The 26,218-nt window shown below is 44.1% G+C and overlaps 1 protein-coding gene across 2 annotated transcripts in view; it reads right to left on the bottom strand.

The window, feature by feature from the left end:
* LOC134356685 (ubiquitin-like modifier-activating enzyme 1) overlaps nt 1-26,218 on the bottom strand; it is a 470,199-nt gene that overhangs the window by 389,869 nt on the left and 54,112 nt on the right. For both annotated transcript variants that reach the window (XM_063067717.1, XM_063067718.1), the window contains exons 12-14: nt 23,201-23,281; nt 15,548-15,703; nt 3,717-3,882 (exon numbers count right to left, since the gene is read on the bottom strand). In XM_063067717.1, coding sequence (XP_062923787.1) covers nt 3,717-3,882; nt 15,548-15,703; nt 23,201-23,281 — 403 coding nt within the window. The remainder of the gene's footprint in view (nt 1-3,716; nt 3,883-15,547; nt 15,704-23,200; nt 23,282-26,218) is intronic.

Here is a 26,218-nt window from a genome sequence, read left to right as displayed (position 1 = left end):
GAGTGGTGAATCTGTGGAATTCTCTGCCCAATGAAGCAGTGGAGGCTACCTTCATAAATATATTTAAGACAAGGTTGGATAGATTTTTGCATAGTAGGAGAATTACGGGTTATGGGGAAAAGGCAGGTAGGTGGAGATAAGTCCATGGCCAGATCAGCCACGATCTTATTGAATGGCGGAGCAGGCTCGGTGGGCCAGTTGGCCTACTCCTCCTCCTATTTCTTATGTTCTTATGTTATCAAGGGAAGGTTTCAGACAAACAGCGATCCAACCAAAGCTGGCAGTAGGTGATGATACGTCACATTGTTAGTGAAGGCTGCTGCAGTGATGGGTCCCACGGGACTCTGATCCAGATCTCTCAAGGACTGTGAGGTGAGGTGTCTGCCTGTGCATCAGCTTCCCACGTTAAACAAAATCATGTACAAACATTCTCCATTAGGAGAATCCACCTAGACAACTCTTTAAAGAATATCATACTCAACTCGAGTGATTGCGATGTTAAACAACCTTCCATCTGTTGAGAGGAAACTTGTACTTCTGATTTGAACTCAGGGCTGCAGAGCACCAACTGAGGGTGAGAGAAGAGTTTTAGAAAGGACTGTTCATTGCACAATTTTTGTGGCCTGGCCTTGTTCTCTCTGTTGTGTTTAACTTCTGAGTGCCACATAGTTTAGAAACATAGAAACATAGAAAATAGGTGCAGGAGTAGGCCATTCGGCCCTTCGAGCCTGCACCGCCATTTATTATGATCATGGCTGATCATCCAACTCAGAACCCAGCCTTCCCTCCATACCCCGTGACCCCTGTAGCCACAAGGGCCATATCTAACTTCCTTTTAAACATAGCTAATGAACTGGCCTCAACAGTTTGCTGTGGCAGAGAATTCCACAGATTCACCACTCTCTGTGTGAAGAAGTTTTTCCTAACCTCGGTCCTAAAAGGCTTCCCCTCTATCCTCAAACTGTGACCCCTCGTTCTAGACCTCCCCAACATCGGGAACAATCTTCCCGCATCTAGCCTGTCCAATCCCTTTAGGATCTTATACGTTTCAATCAGATCCCCCCTCAATCTTCTAAATTCCAACGAGTACAAGCCCAGTTCATCCAGTCTTTCTTCATATGAAAGACCTGCCATCCCAGGAATCAATCTGGTGAACCTTCTTTGTACTCCCTCTATGGCAAGGATGTCTTTCCTCAGATTAGGGGACCAAAACTGCACACAATACTCCAGGTGTGGTCTCACCAAGGCCTTGTACAACTGCAGTAGTACCTCCCTGCTCCTGTACTCGAATCCTCTCGCTATAAATGCCAGCATACCGTTCGCCTTTTTCACCGCCTGCTGTACCTGCATGCCCACTTTCAATGACTGGTGTATAATGACACCCAGGTCTCGTTGCACCTCCCCTTTTCCTAATCGGCCACCATTCAGATAATAATCTGTTTTCCTATTTTTGCCACCAAAGTGGATAACTTCACATTTATCCACATTAAATTGCATCTGCCATGAGTTTGCCCACTCACCCAACCTATCCAAGTCACCCTGCATCCTCTTAGCATCCTCCTCACTGCTAACACTGCCACCCAGCTTCGTGTCATCCACAAACTTGGAGATGCTGCATTTAATTCCCTCATCCAAGTCATTAATATATATTGTAAACAACTGGGGTCCCAGCACTGAGCCTTGCGGTACCCCACTAGTCACCGCCTGCCATTCTGAAAAGGTCCCGTTTATTCCCACTCTTTGCTTCCTGTCTGCTAACCAATTCTCCACCCACACCAATACCTTACCCCCAATACCATGTGCTTTAAGTTTGCACACTAATCTCCTGTGTGGGACCTTGTCAAAAGCCTTTTGAAAATCCAAATATACCACATCCACTGGTTCTCCCCTATCCACTCTACTAGTTACATCCTCAAAAAATTCTATGAGATTCGTCAGACATGATTTTCCTTTCACAAATCCATGCTGACTTTGTCCGATCATTTCACCGCTTTCCAAATGTGCTGTTATCACATCCTTGATAACTGACTCCAGCAGTTTCCCCACCACCGACGTTAGGCTAACCGGCCTATAATTCCCCGGTTTCTCTCTCCCTCCTTTTTTAAAAAGTGGGGTTACATTAGCCACCCTCCAATCCTCAGGAACTAGTCCAGAATCTAACGAGTTTTGAAAAATTATCACTAATGCATCCACTATTTCTTGGGCCACTTCCTTAAGCACTCTGGGATGCAGACCATCTGGCCCTGGGGATTTATCTGCCTTCAATCCCTTCAATTTACCTAACACCACTTCCCTACTAACATGTATTTCGCTCAGTTCCTCCATCTCACTGGACCCTCTGTCCCTTACTATTTCTGGAAGATTATTTATGTCCTCCTTAGTGAAGACAGAACCAAAGTAATTATTCAATTGGTCTGCCATGTCCTTGCTCCCCATAATCAATTCACCTGTTTCTGTTTGCAGGGGACCTACATTTGTCTTTATCAGTCTTTTCCTTTTTACATATCTATAAAAGCTTTTACAGTCCGTTTTTATGTTCTCTGCCAGTTTTCTCTCATAATCTTTTTTCCCCTTCCTAATTAAGCCCTTTGTCCTCCTCTGCTGAACTCTGAATTTCTCCCAGTCCTCAGGTGAGCCACTTTCTCTGGCTAATTTGTATGCTACTTCTTTGGAATTGATACTATCCCTAATTTCTCTTGTCAGCCACGGGTGCACTACCTTCCTTGATTTATTCTTTTGCCAAACTGGGATGAACAATTGTTGTAGTTCATCCATGCAACCTTTAAATGCCTGCCATTGCATATCCACCGTCAATCCTTGAAGTGTCATTTGCCAGTCTATCTTAGCTAATTCATGTCTCATACCTTCAAAGTTACCCCTCTTTAAGTTCAGAACCTTTGTTTATCTTATGGATATCTGCCCCCATAGGTGGACATAAAAGAAACCATTGCCCATAGTAGCTTGCCATTGGTTCTGGGTTTCCTTTCCCCAGGATTGACTTCACTTGGAAGCATTGTAGTGAAAATTCACTGGATCGATTGGAGGTACAAAGGGGTTATTGTACAAGATTAAGAAGTTCAACCCTTATCTCCGGGGTTCATAAGATTGAAGGGTGATCTTGAAACTCTCAATATCAATGGGATTAGATAGAGGAGATACTTCCCCTCATGGCAAAATCTGGATATAGGGGAACACCTTCTTCAGGTATGGAATCAGCCAGATTATGAATAGGAAGGATTCATCTGTTGAGGACCGTGAATCTGGAATTTTCTGCTGCATTGACGTGTGGAGATGGAGGCGCTGAATATATGCAAAGAGGAAATAGGCATGTTTTGCACTGTAGGAGAGTGACTGCTTACGAGGAACAGGCAGGAAGGTGGAGCTGAGGCTAAGAGCAGATCAGGTTTGATCTTCCTGAATGATGGAGAAAGATTAAAGGTGTTTGACATAACCTCCCCTCTTCCATTATGCTCTTAGTTATCCCACCTTAAAAGAACTAATCTGGTCCAAATCAATCCATTGCTTCTGAGAGCTTGCAATGCTAAATCTTGTTAATGCACTTCCTGTAAGTGACCATAGCATGTCAATAGGAAACCCCTAGTGTTGTCAAGAAGTAACAAGATAAACGTCAGCCTAAGATGAACACAATAAGAAGTCATTTCTACCCAAGAACAAGTAGGTTAGTCGGAACTGACTGAATATCCATTGCTACTTACGAGTCTCAACATTGTCCAACGCATTCGCCAATCCGTTCAGATTGTCGAAGAAATCCTGATTGTAAATATTCTCTGTTTCTTCGCCAACACGGTTCTGGTGAGCAATGACATTTATGAAGGGATTCATCTTCCTTACTGCTGCTGCTGCCGTCTCAGACTTCATTTTCTGCTCAGGGTTTAAGACAAAATCAGCCTGTGTTACCATAATGGTTTTCTACTGTGCACCTCAGATCATATACACAGAATGACATGCACTGGAAGCCAGCGACAACAACTAACTTAAGGTCAGATATCTTGGCAAATCTCAGATACTGAAAGGCCTGGACAGAATGGAGCTTTCCACTGGCAAGAGAGTCTAGGACCAGAGGGCACAGCCTCAGAATAAGATAACATTGTTTTAAAACAGAGATGGAGAAGGAATTTCTTCTGCCAGAGGGTGGTGAATCATGGAATTTGTTACCACAGATGGCTGTGCAGGCCAAGTTAATAGGTATATTGAAAACAAAAATTAATAGATTGTAGATGTCAAACATTAGGGAAATGGCAGTAGAATGGGGTTGAGGGAGAAAATAGATATTTAAGGCATAGATTAATAGGCTCTTGATTGGTGATGGGACAAAGAATTATGGGGAGAAGGCAGGAGAATGAGGTTGTAAAAAATATCAGCCATAATTGAATGGTGGAGTAGACTCAATGGGCCAAATGGCCTAATCATAAAAGGACAAATGAGACTAGCACAACATGGATGAGTCAGGCTGAAGGGGCTACTTCTGTGCTGTAGAACTTTACGACATAAGTAACTGGCCAAACAGCTTTGCTATGTATGAGATGCAGACCTGTGATACCACTACACAAACACAGCCCCTGCTTCATAACAGTGCCATATGATCAGTGTAACAGAGGGTCACTGGTCCCAGACTCTACGTTAATGCTTTAATTACATTAATATCAACTGGTGGGGGGTGGCGCTGCTTCATCGAGCACTTTCTCTCCTTTGCTTTGTATGCCACATCGAGCAGGATTTCCCAGTGGCTACCATTTCAATTCAACTTCCCATTCCCGTTCTGATATGTCTGACCATGGCCTCCTTTACTATAACAACAAAGCCATACTCAGAGGAGCAACACCTTAGATTCCACCTGGGTAGCCTCCACAGGATGGCACGAACATCACTATTTTGATCTTCAGGTAATCTCTTCTCCTTCTCCTTTTTTTTCATTCCCCATTCTGAATCCCCCCTCACCCCATCCCTTCTCCTCAACTGTGCAACAACTCCCTCTTGTGCCCCTCCTGTCCTTTTCTTCCATGGTCCACTGTCCTCTCCTATCAGCTTCCTTCTTCTTCAGCCCTTTCCCTCTTCTACCTATCACTTCCCAGCTTCTTACTTCATCTCTCCTCTCCATCTACCCACCTTCCCCTCACCTGCCAGCTTGTACTCCTATCCCTTCCCCCCACAATCTGGCTTCTTCCCTCTTCTTTTCCAATCCCCGATGAAGTGTGTCTGAAATGTCACATGTTTATTCCTTTAAATAGATGCAGCCTCACCTGCTTAGTTTGTTTGTGTGTGTGTGTGTGTGTGTGTGTGTGTGTGTGATTATGGATTTCCAGCATCTACAGAATTTGGTTTATAAATCATGAAACCAGCTACTTGTCTCTTGTGAAAATTTTGTGTCGTGCTTACCACACCACAGAGGCAGTGTTTCAGCAGAATAACTGAAGAGAAAATTTCACTAAAAGCAACTAAAAAAAACTGAGATGGAAGAAAATTCTGGAAGCACTCAGCAGACCAAGCAGCAATTGTGGAAAGATACAACACACACAGAATGCTGGAGGAACACAGCAGGTTCTACAATCTACAGACTCACTTTCAAGGACTGTTTACAACTCATATTCTCAATATTATTTTATTTACACAGTTTGTCTTCTTTTGCACATTGGTTGTCAGTCTTTCAAAGCATTTCAAAGGCAGTTTCAAGAGTAGATTACATGGTCAGCACAACATTGTGGGCCAAAGGGCCTGTAATGTTCTGTAGATTTCTATGTTCTATGTTCTAAAGTAAAATTTATTATCAATTCCTATATGATACCATATATTACATTGCGATTCATTTTATTGAAGGAATTTACGGAAAAATAAAGAAATACACTAGAATTTATGAAAACTATACATAAACAAAGACTGACAAACAACCAATGTGCAAAAGACAACATACTGTGTAAATAATAAATAATACTGAGAACATGCATTGTAGAGTCCTTGAAATTGAGTCCAGAGATTGTAGAATCTGTTCAAAGTTGAGGTGAGTGAAGTCATTCACACTGGTTCAAGAGCCTCATGGTTGAAAGGTGATAGCTGTGGAACGGGGCTTGATCTCCTGTACCTCCTGATCAATGGTACAGTCTGTCCGCTTATGCATAGATTTTTGTAAAATTTGATTGTATAGCAAGGAAATGAATATCAAGGTAGCATATGGTGACACACACTATATACATTTTGATAATAAATTTACTTTGAACTTTGAGGTCTCACAGCATTTATTGAGGGTCTTGGCCCAAAATGTCTGCAATGGAAAGTGATGCTAAACTAACATTTCAGATCAATGACCCCTCCTATGCAATAACTTCTCTAAATATCCTACCTCTCTCAATGAAAAGGCACCCTTGGAAACATTACTGTTTCTATTTTCATTTCAGATTTTAGGCTAGCACAGATATTGGAGCTGTTGCCTTATAGCCAGAGAGATCTGAGCTCAATTCTTACCTTTGTGTGGAGTTTACATGTTCTCCCTGTGAATGGTATTGCCTTATTATCTCACCATGTGTACCATAATACACAGAAAAGCTTTTGTTTTGTGTGCCTACACAAGTACATCAAGATGGTAAAAAGGAACATGAATGCAGTCTATGCAATAGAGTTACGGAGAAAGTGCAATGCAGGTAGACAAACAAAGTGCAAAGGACCATGATGAAGTCATCTGGGAGATCAAGAATTCATCTTTAGTGTATGAGTGTTCAGTTCAAGAGACTGATACTGGTGGGACAGAAGCTGTCCTTGAGGCTTCTGTATCTTCTGACAACAGGAGAGAATGACTGGGACTGGAAGGGTCCTTGATTACGTTGGCTGCAGTGAGATATGAAGGAAAGCAGGCTTATGTGATAGACTGGGTTGAGTTCACAATTCTGTGCAATTTCTTGTTTTAGGCAGAGCAATAATCCATCTGGATCGGATGTTTTCTATAGTGCATCTATAAAAACTGTCAAGAATCAAGGGAACATGTTAAATTTCTTTTGGGTGCCACAGTCTCCTCCTATACCCTGGTTGGTAAATTAATTGCCCACTGTAAATTGCCCCTAGTAGATGGGTGAAGGGTAGAATGGCAGCAACACCTCTACCACGATGATCCTCAACACTGGTGACCCACAAAGCTGCATCCTACTCAACTCCGTATACACTAATGACACAATGTGAATTACACTTAGACTGTATACACTTAGATTCTTTTCTAACTCCTACAAGTTTGCAGGTTACACCACCATAATGGATGAATTTCAAGTAGCGATGAGTTGGAGTACAGGACTCAGAATCAGGTTTATCATCACTGGCATAGGTCATGAGATTTGTTGTTTTGTGGCAGTAGTACAGTACATCATAATAAAAACTATAAGTACAGATATATGCATATGTGCACGCACACACATATATGTGTATAAAATGGTGTATTTTATACACATACAAAGAAATTAAAAATAAGTAGAGCAAAAAGAGAGGGAACAATAGCGATGTAGTGTTTATTGGTTCATTGTCCATTGAGAAATCTGACAGACGGGAAGAAGCTGTCTCTAAAACATTTCCTCAGGCTCCTGTACCTCCCCCTTGATGGAAGCAATGAGAAGAGGTAATATCTTGGGTAACAGGGGTCCTTTAATGATGAATGCTGCCTGTTTGAACATCACCTTTTGAAGATGTCTTGATACATTGAAGATAGAGCACCTTAGTGACAAGTTGTCATGACAACAACCTTTCTCTTATTGTCAACAAAACATAAAGGCTGATCATTTATTTAAAGAAGGTGGGGGGGTGTGGAGGGGATTGAACACTCTCCCATTACATCAATGGTTCTGAGGTTGAGAGGTTTGAATGTTTTAGTTCTACCACCAATATCCTGGTCCAACTGTGTAAATGCTATGGCTAAAAAAGTTCACCAATGCCTCTACTCCTCAGGGAGCTAAATATAAAATTTGGCATGTTCCCTTTGATCCTTGCCAATTTTTATCAATGATGAAATTCAATAAAAAATAAATTACAAAAAAAAAGAAAGCACCCTATCAAAGGGCATTGCAGATTGGTACGGCAACGGCTCTGTCAGCAACAGCAAGGAATGGCAGAGAGGCGTGGACAAAGCTCAGCACATCAGCAAAACCAGCCTTCCATGGACTGTTTACACTTCTCACGGCAAAAATATTAAAGACCCTACCCACCTGGACATTCTTTCTCTGACCCTTCCCACCAGACAGAAGCTACAAAATCCTGAAAGCACATGCTGCCAGGTTCAAGCCACTAGCCTGCTGGTACAAGATTATTGATGAGTCCCCTAATACAAGTTGGATTTTTAACCTCACAATCTACTTTTATTTGATCTATTGTCTACCTGCACTGCACGTTCTCTGTAAGCTCATTCCATTGTGGTTTTCCTTTGTTACAATGCACTGTTGTAGTTAATTATCTGTATGGATAACATACGAAACATTGCATTTCACTGTACAATAATAAATGTAACAAAAAGAAAAGATTAAGGAGACTAGACTTTCTTGTCACATGTACATGAAAACATACAGTGAAATGCAAGCAACACACACAAAATGCTGGAGGAATTCAGCAGGCCAGGCAGCATCTATGGAAAAGAGTATGGTCGACGTTTTGGGCTGAGACCCTTCGGCAGGACTGGAGAAAAAAAGATGAGGAGTAGATTTAAAAGGTAAGGGAGGGGAGGGAGAAACACCAAGTGATAGGTGAAACCAGGACGGGGAGGGGTGAAGTAAAGAGCTGGGAAGTTGATTAGCGAAAGAGATACAGAGCTAGAGAAGGGGGAGTCTGATAGGAGAGGACAGAAGGCCATGGAAGAAAGAAGAGCGGGGAGGAGCACCAGAGAGAGGCAGTGGGTAGACAAGGAAACAAGGTGAGAAAGGGAAGGGGGTGGGGAATGGTGAAAGGGGGGCATGAGCGGAAGCTCAAGAAATTGATGTTCATGCCATCAGGTTGGAGGATACCCAGACGGAATATAAGGTGTTGTTCCTCCAACCTGAGTGTGGCCTGATCATGACAGTAGAGGAGGCCATGGATTGACATATCGGAATAGAAATGGGAAGTGGAGTTAAAATGGGTGGCCACTGGGAAATCCCACTTTTTCTGGCAGACGGACTGTAGGCACTCGGCGAAGCAGACTCCTAACCTAGATTGGATCTCATCGATATGCAGCAGGCAGACTCACCGGTGAAGTGTTGCCTCACCTGGAAGGACTGTTTGGGGCTCTGAGTGATAGTGAAGGAGAAGCTGTAGGGGCAGGTGTAGCACTTGCTTTGCTTGCAATTATGTGCCAGGAGGGAGGTCAGTAGGGAGGGACGAATGGGAGTTGTGTAGGGAGCAATCCTTGTGGAAAGCAGAAAGTGGGGGGGGGGAGGGCAAGGTGTTCTTGGTGGTGGGATCTCGTTGGGAGTGGCCAAAGTTGCAGAGAATTATGTGCTGGACGCGGAGGCTGGTGGGGTGGTATGTGAGGACAAGAGGAACCCTATCTCTGGTAGGGTGGCAGAAGGATGGGGTGAGAACAGATGTGTGTGAAATGAAAAAGATGAGGTTGAGGGCAGCGTTGATGGTGGAGGAAGGGAAGCCCTTTTCTTTGAAATAGGAGGATATTTCTTTCATTCTAGAATGAATAGCCTCATCCTGAGAGCAGATGCAGCAGAGATGGAGGAATTGAGAGGAGATGGTGTTTTTACAAGTAACAGTTGGGAAGAGGTATAGTTCAGATAGCTGTGAGAACCTGTGGGTTTTAATAGACATCAGGAGATAAGCTATCTCCAGAGATAAAGGGAAATCGAGAAAGGGAAGGGAGGTGTTGGAAGTGGACCAGGTAAGTTTGAGGGCCGGGTGGAAGTTGGAGGCAAAGTTGATGAAGTTGACGAGCTCGGCATGGATGCAGGAAGCAGCACCAATGTAGTCGCTGACGTAATGTAGGAAAAGTGCGGGACAGACACCAATGTAGGCTTGGAACATGGACTGTTCCACGTAGCTGACAAACAGGCAGTCATAGCTGGGACCCATACGAGTGCCCATGGCTATCCCTCTTGTTTGGAGGAGCCAAAGGAGAAACTATTAAGAGTGAAGACGTTCCATGAGACAGAGGAGAGTGGTGGTGGAGGGGAACTGGTTGGGTCTGGTGTCCAGAAAGAAACGGACAGCTTTGTGGCTTTGCTGGTGGGGGATGGAGGTGTAGACGGACTGGACATCTATGGTGAAAGTAAGATGACGGGGGCCAGGGAACATGAAACCATTGGAAAGATCCAGAGCCTGTGAAGTATCATGGACGGGACTGAACTGGGGGGGATTAGACAGAGTCGAGGTATGCAGATATGAATTCAGTGGGGCAGGAACAAGCTGAAACCTGGGCAATCGGTTTGTGGATCTTGGGTAGGAGTTAGAAATGAGAGGTACAGGGCATGGGAACTATGAGCTTGGTGGCAGAGAATGAGAGATCCTCAGAGCTAATAAGGTCAGTGCTGGTGTGGGAGACAATGGCTTGGTGCTCCTTAGTGGCTGTTCGAGGGAAATGCCTCTTTTGTGTCAGTAACCTACACAGTCCAAGGATGTGCTGGGGGCAAGTGCCATCATGCTTTGGTACCAACATGGCATGCCCACAACTTACCAACCCTAAGCCATATGTCTTTGGACAGTGGGAGGAAACCAAAGCACTATGTGTTCACGGGGAGAACATACTAACTTCTTACAGACAGTAGCTGGAATGAACCCAAGTTGCAATAATAAACCAATTCAATTCTATTCTATTCAATCTGGAAGTAGACTATGGATGAGTAAAATTTGTGAGGGTCAGTACAGATTGGATGGTTTGATGGATTTAAGAGTCTGGATGACTCTCTGACAGATCTCTGCAAACTCACTTTCTGGTGATGACCGAATTTCTCAAGGTTACAGCACAAAGGTCCGTTGTTGACAAAAGGCCCAAGGCCATGGCACCACATGGGGTTAAACCAGAGCGAGACACACAGCCTGAGAGGCCTGAAAGGGAACAATCATCCATAGAGTGTCTGTACAACATGTGCCTTTAATCAACTTTCAATTAGAGTCAGAGATTCTCTGAACAGACAGAGAGACAGACAGAGAGAGGGGGAGAATTGGCTGAAGTCTGTCTGGAGAATTCACAGAACAGGCTGCAGGAGAAGGAAGCAGGGAATCAGTCCAACCCTGCCTCCTGCTGGTGTGCTTGGCTGAATGGGATTGTGAGGTGGATGTTCTCAGAATGAACTGCTGACCACATGAATGAGCAGAGAACATTACAGCATAGGAAGAGGCAATTCAGCCCACAATGGCTGTGATAACCATGATGCTATCTAAACTAAGCCCAGCTCAAGACTGTTCAAGGTTGTTTAATGTCATTTCCATATACAACCGTAAAGGAGAAGGAAATCATTGTTATTCCAGATCCCATGCAACACAAAAAAACTCACAATAAGATAAAGAACACAATAATAAAAAAATACAAATGTAAATACATAAGATAACCTATACAGTATACATAGCTTGATTGTATGCCCATCGGTACACATGGTGACTCTGACAGGAAGTGATACAGTGGTGGTGGGGTGGGTCAGTGGATGAAGGTGTTCATCAGTCTGTCTGCATGGGGAAAGTTAGTTTTTGAATCTGGTCGTCCTAGCATGGATGCTATGCCGCCTCCTCCATGACAGGAGTGTGACAAATGGTCCATGAGCAGGATGGGTAGGATCCTTTATGATGGGTAGGACCCTTTTCCAACACCTTTCAGTACATATGTCTGCTATACATGATCCATATCCCTCCATACATTGCATGTTCATGTGTCTCCTAAAGGTTGGTTGTTATTGTTATTCCACTACCAGCTCTGGCAGTTCGTTCCAGATATCTATCACTCTCCATGTAAAAAGAAACTTGTCCCACATGTCTCTTTTGAACTTCGTCACTCTTGCTTTAAACGTATGCACTCTGTATTTGGCATGTTTACCCTGTGAAAGAGACCATAAGACAGAGGAGCAGAATGAGGCCATTTAGTCCATTCCATTCTGTTCTGCCATTCCATCACGGCTGATCCCGGATCCCACTTAACCCCATACATCTCCCTTCTCACCATAACCTTTGATGTCTTGACCAACCAGGAAAATATCAACTTTTGCTTTAAATATACCCATGGTCTTCACCTCAACAGCTGTCTATGGCAGAGCATTCCACAGATTCACTACTGTCTGGCTAAAAAAAGTCCTCCTTACCTCTGTTCTAAAAAGTTGCCCCTCAATCTTTAAGCAGTGCCCTCTGGTTCTGGACATCCCCACCAAAGGAAACATCCTCTCCACGTCCACCTTAGCTAGTCCTTTCAACATTCAGTCATTTTCAATGAGATTCCACCCACGTTCTTCTAAATTCCAGTGAGTACAGGCCCAAAGCTGCTAAACACGCCTCACATGTTAATCCGTTCATTCCGGAATCATCCTCATGAACCTACTCTGGACTCTCTCAATGACAACGCATCCTTTCTGGGATATGGGGTACAAAACTGTTGACAATACTCCAAGTGCAGCCTGCCTAGTGTCTTATAAAGCCTCAGCAATATCTCCTTGTTTTTATATTCTATTCCCCTTGAAATAAGTGCCAACAGCGCATTTGCCTTCTTTAACACATACTCAACCTCAAATTAACCTTCTGGGATTCTTGCACAAGGACTCCGAATGCACCTTTGATGTTTGAATTTTCTCCCGATTTAGATAATAGTTTGAACTATTGTTCCTTTTACCAAAATGCATTATCATACATTTCCCAACACTGTATTCCATCTGACACTTTTTTGCCCATTCTTCCAATTTGTCCATCCTTCTACAATCATATTGCTTCCTCAGCACTACCTAGCCTCCACCTATCTTCGTATCATCTGCAAAATTTGCCACAAAGCCATCAATTCCATTATCTAAATCAACGACAAACAATGTGAAAAGTAACGGTCCCAATACTGACCCATGAGGAACACCACCAGTCACTGACAGCCAACCAGAAAAGGACCCATTTATTCCTACTCACTGCCTCCTGCCTGTCAGCCTGTCAGCCTGTCATGCCAGTATCCTTCCTGTAATGCCATGGAATTTTACCTTGTTAAGCAGCCTCATGTGTGGCACTTTTATCAAATGCCTTCTGAAAAGCAAAGTAAGTAACATCCACCGCCTCTCCTTTGTCCACTCTGCTTGTTACTTCCTCAAAGAACTCTAACAATATTGCCAGGATGATTTCCCTTTACAGAAACCATGCTGACTTTGACTTATTTTTATCATTAATCTCCAAGTACCCCAAAACTTCATCCTTAATAATGGACTCCAACACTTTCCTAACCACTAAGGTTAGGCCAATTGGCCGATAATCTTTTTTTTTTGCTTTCCTCCTTTCCATTCCTCCAGAACCACACCATAATCAAGCGATTCTTGAAAGATCATAACCAATCTAGAGTGAGGGTGAGAGGGGGAGAGGGTGAGAGGGCAAGTGAGTGTAGATGGAGCATGAGGAGGGGGGGAAAGAGGGTGAGAGGAGGGTGTGGGAGAGAGGGGGACAGAGGGGAGAGATGGGGAGGGGGGATGGGGCATAGAGGTTAGAGGGGAAGAGGGAAGAAAGAGCGAGGAGGGGAGAGTGGATAGAGAGATGGGAAGGGGGATAGAGAAGGGGAAAGAGGGGGAAAGGTGGAGAAGGAGGTATACAGGAGGATAGTGGGGGGACAGAGGAAGAGAGGGGAGAGATGGGGATGGAATATATGGGGATACAGGAGGAAGAAAGGGGGAGAGAGGGGTGAGAAGGGTAGGAGAGTGAGGAGAGGGGGAGGGAGTGAGGGGAGGGGTTGAGGGGGGTGGGGGTGATGGCAAAGGGGATGTACAGGGGAAGAGGGGTGGAGAGAGGAGCGAGAGGTTGTGGAGGGGAGAGGAGCATTGAGGGTGGAGAGGGAGAAAGAGGGAGGAGGAGAAGGGGAGAGTGGAGAGAGAGATGGGATGGGGGTATAGTTAGGGGGAAAGAGAGAGGGCAGAGAGGGTGAGGGAGGGGGAGATGGGGAAAGGAGAGAGATGGGGTTGGGGTATATGGGGGATGGAGGGGAGAGGGGAAAGAGAGGGGAAGAAGAGGGAGGAGAAGGGAAGAAGAGGGGGAGAGGGGAGGAAGAAGGGGGAAGGAGATGGTGGAGGAAGATGGCGGGGGAGATGGTGGAGGAGATAGTGAAGAAGATAGTGAAGGAAATAGTGAAGGAGGTAGTGGTGGGAGAGGGTGGAGTGGGCGGGAGAGAGATATAGGGAGGGTGAGGGGAGGGAGATGGGGTGGGGAGGGCCAGTGGGGGAGAAGGGAGGGAAGGAGGGGAGGGGGAGAGGGGAGAGAGAGGTGAGGGTAATGGGTGAGGGCAACTTGGAGGATGAGAGCGAAAGGGTGGGTGTGGGGGAGGGGTAGTGAGGGCGTGGGCAAGGTCAAAGGGAAGGCGGGGGAGGGCAAGGGCACGGGGCCAGCTTGCTAACTTTCTCTTAGTGCAAAACTTTCAGAAAGGCAGCAAATCTTGTGATCATCTGCTATGTTCAAGTCAAAATTTATTATCACTGTGTGCTTATGTCACCGTCTATGACAGTGTGTATACAAAATCTTTCCTTACAGGCATTCACAGGAAAATAAAGAAATGCAATAAAATGTATGAGAAACTATACATAAATAAAGATGGACATAATTACAAGTGGATATGAGCTTTATTCTGTTTCAACAAGACCCTATATACAGGAGAGGGGGGTGTCTTTATTCCAGTAGTCAACATCTTGCCTTGTTTCCAAATCTTCCCACTGAGATTTACCCCCACGGAAATGAGTGACCACACTTCACTTTGAATTCACTAGCTCAGGGAAATCTCGGGTCCTCTGAACTCACTTCTCAATCTTTGATGTGTGGGATGTTGCTGCCACCTAGTGGATATTTCATACGGCAGACGGAAACAGACCCAAATATCATCCCAAGCCACCGGAGCAAGACCCCATGTATACATGACCACATCTGGGCTGTCAGGGGATTAAGCAATAAGGTGCCTATTGGTCAAACTATTAACCCTTTCACAGTGCTCTCCGACACCATGGGTTATAATAGTATTACACTAACCACTATGCCAGCCTGATGCCGCCCTGGTAATAGAGGTATATAAATTGATAAGAGGTACAGATTGAGTGGATAGCCAAAGACTTTTTCCCAGGGCCGAAATGGATACTATGTCTGGGCATAACTTTAAGGTGATTGGAGGAGAGTATGGCTGGGGAGGTGGGAGGGTGAATGTCAGAGGTAAGTTCACAGCGAGTGGTGGGAGCGTAGAATGCCCTGCCAGTGGTAGTGGCGGAGGGAGATACATTAGGAACATTTAGGAGACTCTTATATAGGCACATGGATGATTAAAAATGGGGGCTATGTGGAAGGGAAACATTAGATTGATCTTCGAGTAGGTTAAATGGTTGTTCTATGTTCTACGTTATTTTGATCTCTCCAGCAGACCAAAGTTATGCCATTTGCTTTGACTCACCGCAATGTCACTGGGCCTGAAGAGGAACTGCCGGTTGAGGTTTGACCGCTCAATGGTGTCCATGTCCGTCACAGTGATGCTCCCACCTTCTCCTGCTCCCAGACCAATCATGGCAAAGTTCTTCAGTAGCTCACATCCAATGGCACCGGCACCCACCTGCACAAGCACAATGAGGATGAGTGAGGCAGTCTTGCAGGGCAAAAACCCCTTTCCCAATCTCAAGGGTATGCTTGGGGTGGAGGCTTATTGCAAAATGACCAACCTCCTGGGAAGACATCAAAGATGGCAGTGGTGGAAAAAGCCTTTAGAGTAGACAAGCAAGTAAGATGGAGCTGCCAGAGCTTCCTCTGACCTCTCCCGGGAAGAGGGAGGTGAAAAGTGGGACAGAACGGGGCAGAATGAGCAAAACCTCAGATTAAGCAAATGGAAAGGTGGGGAAAGGGGCTGGAGGACAGAGGGAATTACTTTGCCGAGAGGACAACCACAGACAGGAAATGAGTAGCTGAAGAGGCAGCTAAGTTTTCCTATTGGGCCAAACGTGAACAAGAGACTGGCTTAGGTGGAAACCTTGGTCAGCATGTGCCAGTTGGCCAGAAGGGCCTGTTTCTGTACTGACTTTATGGGAGGCACTACATGTAGGGAGGGTAGTTAACTCTTAGTCATAGAGGTGTTGAGAATAGAAAGAATCTTTTTAAGACCATAAGATATAGGAGCAGAAGCAGGCCATTCAGCCCACTGAGCCTGCTCCACCATTCAATCACGGGCTGATCCAATTCTTCCAGTCATCCCCACACCCTTTAATGCCCTGGCTAATCAAGAACCTATCTATCTCTGCCTTAAATACACCCAATGACTTGGCCTCCACAGCTGCTCATGGCAACAAATTCCACAGATTTACCACCCTCTGACTAAAGTCATTTCTCTGCATCTCAGTTCTAAAAGGACGTCCTTCAACTCTGAAGTCGTGCCCTCTTGTTCTAGAATCCCCTACCATGGGAAATAACTTTGCCATATCTAATCTGTTCAGGCCTTTTAACATTCGGAATGTTTCTATAAGATTCCCCCCTCATTCTCCTGAGCTCCAGGGAATACAGTCCAAGAGCTACCAGACGTTCCTCATATGGTAATGCTTTCATTCCAGTAATCATTCTTGTGAATCTTCTCTGAACCCTCTCCAATGTCAGTATATCCTTTCTGAAATAAGGAGCCCAAAACTGCACACAATATTCCAAGTGTGGTCTCATGAGTGCCTTATAGAGCCTCAACATCGCATCCCTGCTCTTATTTTTTTTTTTACCTTTAGAAATGAATGCCAACATTGCATTTGCCTTCTTCACAACCGACTCAACCGGGAAGTTAACCTTTAGGGTATCTTGCAAAAGGACTCGCAAGTCCCTTTGCATTTCTGCATTTTGAATTCTCTCCCCATCTAAATAATAGTCTACCCGTTTATTTCTTCCACCAAAGTGCATGACCATACACTTTCCAATATTGCATTTCATTTGCCACTTCTTTGCCCATTCCCCTAAACTATCTAAGTCTCTCTGTTTCCTCAACACTACCCACTCCTCCATCTATCTTTGTATGATCGGCAAATTTAGCCACAAATCATTGACATACATCGTAAAAAGCAGCGGTCCCAACACCGACACCTGTGGAACTCCATTGGGAATAGGATCCCTGTTTTCTGCCAACCAGCCAATGCTCCACCCATGCTAGTAACTTCCCTTTAATTCCATGGGCTCTTATCTTGCTAAGCAGCCTCGTGTGCGGTACCTTGTCAAAGGCCTTCTGAAAATCCAAGTACACCACATCTACTGCATCTCCTTTGTCTTCCCTACTTGTAATTTCCTCAAAAATTGTAGTAGGTTTGTCAGACAGGATTTTCCTTTCAGGAAACTATGCTGGCTTTGGCCTATCTTGTCATGTGCCTCCAGGTACTCCGTAATTTCATGCCTAACAATCCATTCCAACAACTTCCCAACCACTGATGTCAGGCTAAAGGTCTATAGTTTCCTTTCTGCTGCCTCGCACCCTTCTTAAATAGCGGAGTAACATTTGCAATTTTCCAGTCATCTGGTACAATGCCAGAATCTATCAATTCTTGAAAGATCATTGTAAATGCCTCCACAATCTCTCCATCTACTTCCTTCAGAACCCGAGGGTGTATTCCATCAGGTCCAGGAGATTTATCCACCCTCAGACCATTAAGTTTCCTGAGCACCTTCTCAGTCATAATTTTCACTGCACAAACTTTACTTCCCTGACATTCTTGAATGTCCGGTATACTACAGGCATCTTCCACTGTGAAGACTGATGCAAAATACGCACTCAGTTCCTCTGCCATCTCTGCATCTCTCATTACAATATCTCCAGCGTCATTTCATATTGTTCCTATATCTACACTCGACTCTCTTTTACCCGTAATATACTTAAAAAAGCTTTTAGTATCTTCTTTGATATTAGTCACCAGCTTCCTTTCATAATTCATCTTTTCCTTCCTAATGACCTTCTTAGTTTCCTTCTGCAAGTTTTTAAAAGCTTCCCAATCCTCTATCTTCCCACTAGTTCTGGCTTCCTTGTATTCCCTCTCTTTTGCTTTTACTTTGGCTCTGACTTCACTTGTCAGCCACAGTAGTGTCCTTCTTCCCTTTGAAAATTTCTTCTTATTTGGAATATATCTGTCTTGCACTTCCCTCATTTCTCATAGGAACTCCAGCCATTGCTGCTCTGCTGTCCTTCTTGCTACTGTCTCTTTCCAGTCAACCTTGGCCAGTTCCCCTCACATGCCATTGTCATTTCCTTTATTCCACCGAAATACCGACACATTGGAATTTAGCTTCTCCTTCTCAAATTTCAATGTGAACTCGATCACATTGTGATCACTGTTCCCTAAGGGTTCCTAAACTTTAAGCTCTCTTATCACCTCTGGATCATTGCACAACACCCAATCCAGCACAGCCGATCCCAAATGGGCTCAACAACAAGCTGTTCTGAAAAGCTATCCCTTAGACATTCTACAAATTCTCTCCCTTGAGGTCCAGTACTGGCCTGGTTTTCCCAATCCACTTTCATGTTAAAATCCCCAACAATTATCATGACATTGCCCTTCTGACATACCCTTTCTATATTCTGCTGTAATTTGTAATCCACATCCCGGCTGCTGTTTGGAGGCCTGTATATACCTGTCATTAGGGTCCTTTTACGCTTGCCTTTTCTTAACTCAACCCATAGAGACTCTACACCTTCCAATCCAATGTCATCTCCTTCTGTTGATTTAATATTATTTCTTATACACAGAGGCACATAACCCCTTCTGCCTACTAACGTATCTTTCCAATATACCATATATCCTTGGATGTTCAGCTCCTAATGGCAGCCATCCTTTAGCCAAGTTTCAGAGATGGCCACAACATCATATTTGCCAATCTGTAGCTGAATTTCAAGATCGTCCGTTTTATTCCTTATGCTGCATGCATTCAAATATAACATTTTCAATCCAGTATTTATTGCTTTCTGTTTTAACTGCACCACACCTCTATTGCCCTGTAACTCATGCCACTGGCTGTGATTGAGCCTGATCTCCTGCCTGTTCTTTCTATAATCGCTGTTGCATGCTAACTTTGATTTATTTCTATTTTCCCCTTCCTCAACCCTATCACTCTGGCTCCCATCCACTTGCCAAATTAGTCTAAACTCTCCCTAACAGCGCTATTAAATGTGCACACTAGGATATTGAACCCCTTTGGTGTTTTTGTACGGGTCGTACCAGCCCCAGCAGAGGCCCCAATCATCCAGGAATATGAAGCCCTGCCCCCTACACCAGTCCCTCAGCCACACATTAATACGCCTGATCATGCTATTCTTGCACTCGCTAGCACGTGACACAGGCAGCAATCCTGGGATTACTACCTGGAGGTCCTGCTTTTCAGCTTCCTACCCAACTCCCTGAATTCTCTCTTTAGGACCTCCTCTCTTTTTCTACCTATGTCATTGGTACCAACGTGTACCAAGACTTCTGGCTGTTCACCCTCTCCCTTCAGAATACTCTGCACCCAATCTGAGACATCCTGTACCCTGGCACCAGGGAGGCAACACACCATGCGGGTATCTTTATCAGGCTGGCAGAACCTCCTGTCTGTTTCCCTCACTATGGACTACCCTATGACTACCTCAAAGCATCCATATTAACCAGGTTCGCTGGTCTCATTTGCATGGCTTTGGCCTACATCCCTCTATCCAGGTACTGAGCAGAAAACTTGAGGGAAAGTAGGAATAGAAATAATTGGAGGCCTCACTATGACACCCATAGCTGATGAATGAAATGAAAATGAAACCTCCACAGTTTTGGTCTCCAAATTTGAGGAAGGACATTCTTGCTATGGAGGGAGTGCAGCGTAGGTTCACAAGGTTAATTCCCTAGATGGCAGGACTGTCATATGCTGAAAGATTGGAGCGAGTGGGCTTGTATACACTGGAATTTAGAAGGATGAGAGGGGATCTGATCGAAACATAAAATTATTAAGGGATTGGACACGCTAGAGGCAGGAAATTTGTTCCCGATGTTGGGGGAGTCCAGAACCAGAGGCCACAGTTTAAGAATAAGGGGTAGACAATTTAGAATGGAGTTGAGGAAAAACTTTTTCACACAGAGGGTGTGGTTCTGTGGAATGCTCTGCCTCAGAAGGCAGTGGAGGCCAATTCTCTGGATTCTTTCAAAAAAGAGTTAGATAGAGCTCTTAAAGATAGTGGAGTGAAGGGATATAGAGTAGTACAGCACAGTACAGGCCCTTCGGCCCACAATATTGTGCCGACCCTCAAACCCTGCCTCCCATATAAGCCCCCACCTTAGATTCCTCCATATACCTGTCTAGTAGTCTCTTCAACTTCACTAGTGTATCTGCCTCCACCACTGACTCAGGCAGTGCATTCCACGCACCAACCACTCTCTGAGTAAAAAACCTTCCTCTAATATCCCCCTTGAACTTCCCACCCCTTACCTTAAAGCCATGTCCTCTTGTATTGAGCAGTGGTGCCCTGGGGAAGAGGTGCTGGCTATCCACTCTATCTATTCCTCTTATTATCTTGTACACCTCTATCAGGTCTCCTTTCATCCTTCTTCTCTCCAAAGAGTAAAGCCCTAGCTCCCTTAATCTCTGATCATAATGCATACTTTCGAAACCAGGCAGCATCCTGGTAAATCTCCTCTGTACCCTTTCCAACGCTTCCACATCCTTCCTATAGTGAGACGACCAGAACTGGACACAGTACTCCAAGTGTGGCCTAACCAGAGTTTTATAGAGCTGCATCATTACATCGCAACTCTTAAACTCTATCCCTCGACTTATGAAAGCTAACACCCCATAAGCTTTCTTAACTACCCTATCCACCTGTGAGGCAACTTTCAGGGATCTGTGGACATGTACCCCCAGATCCCTCTGCTCCTCCACACTACCAAGTATCCTGCCATTTACTTTGTACTCTGCCTTGGAGTTTGTCCTTCCAAAAGTGTACCACCTCACACTTCTCCGGGTTGAACTCCATCTGCCACTTCTCAGCCCACTTCTGCATCCTGTCAATGTCTCTCTGCAATCTTTGACAGTCCTCTACACTATCTACAACACCACCAACCTTTGTGTCATCTGCAAAACTTGCCAACCCACCCTTCTACCCCCACATCCAGGTCGTTAATAAAAATCATGAAAAGTAGAGGTTCCAGAACAGATCCTTGTGGGACACCACTAGTCACAATCCTCCAATCTGAATGTACTCCCTCCATCACCACCCTCTGCCTTCTGCAGGCAAGCCAATTCTGAATCCACCTGGGCAAACTTCCCTGGATCCCATGCCTTCTAACTTTCTGAATAAGCCTACCGTGTGGAACCTTGTCAAATGCCTTACTAAAATCCATATAGAAACATAGAAACATAGAAAATAGGTGCAGGAGTAGGCCATTCGGCCCTTCGAGCCTGCACCGCCATTTATTATGATCATGGCTGATCATCCAACTCAGAACCCCGCCCCAGCCTTCTCTCCATACCCCCTGACTCCTGTAGCCACAAGGGCCATATCCAACTCCCTCTTAAACATAGCCAATGAACTGGCCTCAACAGTTTCCTGTGGCAGAGAATTCCACAGATTCACCACTCTCTGTGTGAAGAAGTTTTTCCTAATCTCGGTCCTAAAAGGCTTCCCCTCTATCCTCAAACTGTGACCCCTCGTTCTGGACTTCCCCAACATCGGGAACAATCTTCCTGCATCTAGCCTGTCCAATCCCTTCAGGATCTTATACGTTTCAATCAGATCCCCCCCTCAATCTTCTAAATTCCAACGAGTACAAGCCCAGTTCATCCAGTCTTTCTTCATATGAAAGTCCTGCCGTCCCAGGAATCATATAGATCACATCCACTGCACTACCCTCATCTGTATGTCTGGTCACCTCCTCAAAGAACTCTATCAGGCTTGTTAGACACGATCTGCCCTTCACAAAGCCATGCTGACTGTCCCTGATCAGACCATGATTCTCTAAATGCCTATAGATCCTATCTCTAAGAATCTTTTCCAACAGCTTTCCCACCACGGACGTAAGGCTCACTGGTCTATAATTACCCGGACTATCCCTACTATCTTTTTTGAACAAGGGAACAACATTCGCCTCCCTCCAATCCTCCCAATATGGGGAGAAGGCAGGAAAAGGGTACTGATTGTGGATGATCAGCCATGATAACAGTGAATGGTGGTGCTGGCTCGAAAGGCTGAATGGCCTACTCCTGCACCTATTGTCTATTGTCAAATCTTTCATCAGTCACACGCTTGCCACAAAAATCCAGCAACTGCCAATCTCAGAATGCATTTGGATTGCAGTCTCAAATAGGGTTGCCAACTGTCCCATATTAGCCGGGGCATCCCGTATATTGGGCTAAATTGGTTTGTCCCATATGGGATCACCCTTGTCCTGTTTTTCCTCCGCTAAGGTAGTGCATTCCTATGAAACCGTTCGTAAGCTGAAATGGCGTAAAGCGAAGAAGCAATTACCATTAATTCATATGGGAAAAATTTTTGAGCGTTCCCAGACCCAAAGAATAACCTACCAAATAACACATAAAACCTAAAATAACACTAAAATATAGTAAAAGCAGGAATGATATGATAAATACACAGTCTATATAGAGCCCCACACAGACTTCCAATCTGCGCCTTGTAAGGCATGAAAATGCCCAACCCAGGCCTCTCATGGTCTGAGTCGACGTTCCCTTCCCCCCTCCCTCCTTATAAAGTAGAAATAATGTATGTACAGTGTAGTTTCACTCAGACAGAATCGGGAAGATTAAGCCAAAACCATTTGTAGAAAAAAATTGGCATGTATACACATGTGCACGTCACGCATGTGCACACAGCTGCCCACGCAAGGCTTCATGGTCATGGTAGTCTTTCTCGAGGTAAACACAAGTGTCCCGTATTTGACTGCTACTTTTGTCCCTTATTTGGGCATGAGAAAGTTGGCAACCATAGTCTCAGACTGCATTAGGACCGCAATCTCAGGCTGCATTCAGACTGTAATCTCAGACTGCATTCGGACCGCATTCAGACTGCAATCACACAACAATCTCGGGTGGCATTCAAACACATTCTCAGACTGCATTCTACACTTACCAGGAAATATTTCTGCGATTTCAGCTTCTGTTGAAAGTCCATCCCAAAGACTGTAGTCTGTCCATCATATCGGCAATCTCTCTGCACAGAAAAGGAGCTGGTTAACTTAGTCTGAGCTTTCTCACTGAACCACCACCTGTCGAACCGTAACGAGAAGAAAGAATTCAGAGTGGGGACGGTCTCTTGGCCCTCACTCTAGTACACCACTGCATTAGCAATGTTATAAAGACAGCTGATCAAGGACCTTCACCACCCAGGACATGCCCTCTTCTCATCGCTACCATCAGGGAGAAGATACAGGAGTCTGAAGACAAACACTCAATGTTTCAGAAACAGCTTCTTCACCTCTGCAATCACATTTCTGAACAGTTCATGAACACTAGCTTGATATTGCTTTAGTTTTAGAACATAGAACATTCCAGCACAGTACAGGCCCTTCGGCCCACGATGTGGTGCTGACCTTTAAACCTACTCCATGATCAATCTCACCCTTCCCTCTGTCATAGCACTCCATTTTTCTATCATCCATGTGCCTATCTAAATCTCTTGTAAATGTCCCTAATGGATCTGCCTGTACCACAGTCCTTGGCAGGGCATTCCGTGCATTCACCACTCTGTGACATCACTCCATACTTCCCTCCAGTTGCCTTAAAAGTATGTCTTAGTTAAGTCACCCTCAGGAAAAGGGTCCACTCGATCGATGTCTCTTAACAGCTCTCCTCTATACAATGTAGTTACTTTGTATGGTTAGGGTTAATGGATTGTGAGCATGCTACATTGACACCATAAGCCTGGTGACACTTCTGGATTGCCCTCAGCACAATCCTCTGGCTGTGTGGATCGTTGACACAAACCAACACATTTCACTCCGTTTCAATGTATGTGACATATCCAAGATTTCTTTTCCAGTACACAAGTGCAAAGGAGAACAAAATAATTGTTACTCCTGATCTGAAGCGTCACAAGAAAAACACAAAAGATAGATAACACAAAAAAAAACACAATAAATATAAACACGTAATACAGGTCCACAATCGCTTATCCGAAATCCTTGGGGCCAGTTGCATTTCAGAATTCAGAATTTTTCAGATTTCAGAAAATTGATAATTATATTGATATTTAACCTGTCTCAGTGCGGTGGACTTTAGGACCCGGGGGAGCTCCGGACCTATGCACATCCTCTGTATACTATAAATCATCAGTAGATTACTTATAATACCTAATATAATGTAAATGCTATGTGAATAGTTGTTATACTGTATTGTTTAGGGAATAATGACAAGAAAAAGATTCTGTACATGCTCAAACCAGTGCTGGAGAGAGAACTACCGGGTTTTCCCAATCCGCGCTCTTTTACAAATACCATTACAGTTTATTTATAGAGTAATATACTGATAAATGAAATAGTGGGACAATTATAGACCATAAATACACTAGTACATTTTATTTCCACCAAAAAATTCAATAAAACATAAAAACATACAGCTTCAAACGAACCGAATCAAACACATGGTAAATGACTTAGTGGAATAAATGTAGAACGTATATACTCTAGGACATATACAGGTTCAAACAAAGCTAAATAGGTACAGGTACCACACATCAAAGTTGCTGGTGAATGCAGCAGGCCAGGCAGTATCTCTAGGAAGAGGTACAGTCGACGTTTCAGGCCGAGACCCTTACCTCTTCCTAGAGATGCTTCCTGGCCTGCTGCGTTCACCAGCAACTTTGATGCGTGTTGCTTGAATTTCCAGCATCTGCAGAATTCCTCGTGTTTACGTACAGGTACCTCTAGTTAAGTTGCATTACGTCTGGCAAACAAAGCTAAATACTCTACAGGTACCTGATGGGCCAGGATTCTCCAGTTATGAAGCAGCACTATGACAGATGGCGTTTTTAGACCTCTTCAAGTGTCCTCTGTCTCATTAACATAGATTGCTTAGACATAAACCTAAGTGAACTGCCATAATCTCTTGATTTCTGATAAATGCACGTTGTTCAAGGCCAGCAATTAACTGAACACACATTTTCGCCATATCCTCATCAGCCATTGTTAACATTTTTCTAGGAACGTAGTGCCAGTAGAAAGCTGTTCCATCAGCATTGTAAATTTGTTCAGGGCTAAAGTTTTCATCAGATATTAACTTGGCAAATTTGTCAATGTAATTTTCAGCTGCTTCATGATCAGCAGAGCTTTTTCACCACAGATTTTCAGATATTTTCCACCATGACGCTTCCTAAATTTCTGCAGCCAACCCTCTGAATACTTTGTGTTATTGATAATGATAGATGCTTCCTTCTCTTTTTCTCATTGTTACCCATAGGGGTATCTGCAGCTCTTTTTGACATTTTCACAGTGAAATTAAACACAAAATCAACAGTGAACACAAAATATCAGCGAACAGCAAATGCACGTGTAACCAGTACGAGCGCTGAGCCACAACTGACGTCTGGCGGCCTCTGCTAGTGCTGCCACGTCACACCTGAGTGACGTCAGTTGTTGGCACGCCAAACAAGCCTTGTTATGATGTGCTCCACACTCCACGAAAAAACTTCGGTTTTTGGAGCTTTTCGGATTTCAGAATTCAGATGAGGGATTGTGGACCTGTATTTATTATACTATTTCTCTTGATAAAATTATAAAGAGGGAAATATAAATATACCTCTGCACTGTACTGCTGCCACAAAAAATACATTTCACATCACATATCAGTGATAATATACCTGATTCTGGCTTTTATAAAAATCAATTCTCATGGTTTATGCTGACTGTTAATTGTGTCAAATTCAACAAATAAATCCGGTGTTTTTTCTCTACTTTATGTAGATGCAGACAGTTATCAGTACATCCTCTAAGGTCTTATCAGATACACAAATTAACATGATCCACTGATACCTGTGACAGACAAACCAGACCAGCTTAATCTAGTAATTTGCATTTACACACTAGGGCCTCAGATAATGATAATTAATCAATTAACAACTTGTTTGGCAACATGTTCCCAGAGTCTGTCAAAT

This window comes from Mobula hypostoma, chromosome 15, assembly GCF_963921235.1.
Source record: "Mobula hypostoma chromosome 15, sMobHyp1.1, whole genome shotgun sequence".
NCBI lineage: Eukaryota > Metazoa > Chordata > Chondrichthyes > Myliobatiformes > Myliobatidae > Mobula > Mobula hypostoma.
Note: the sequence above shows the minus strand (reverse complement) of the source record. Positions and strands in the feature narration are given on the sequence as shown.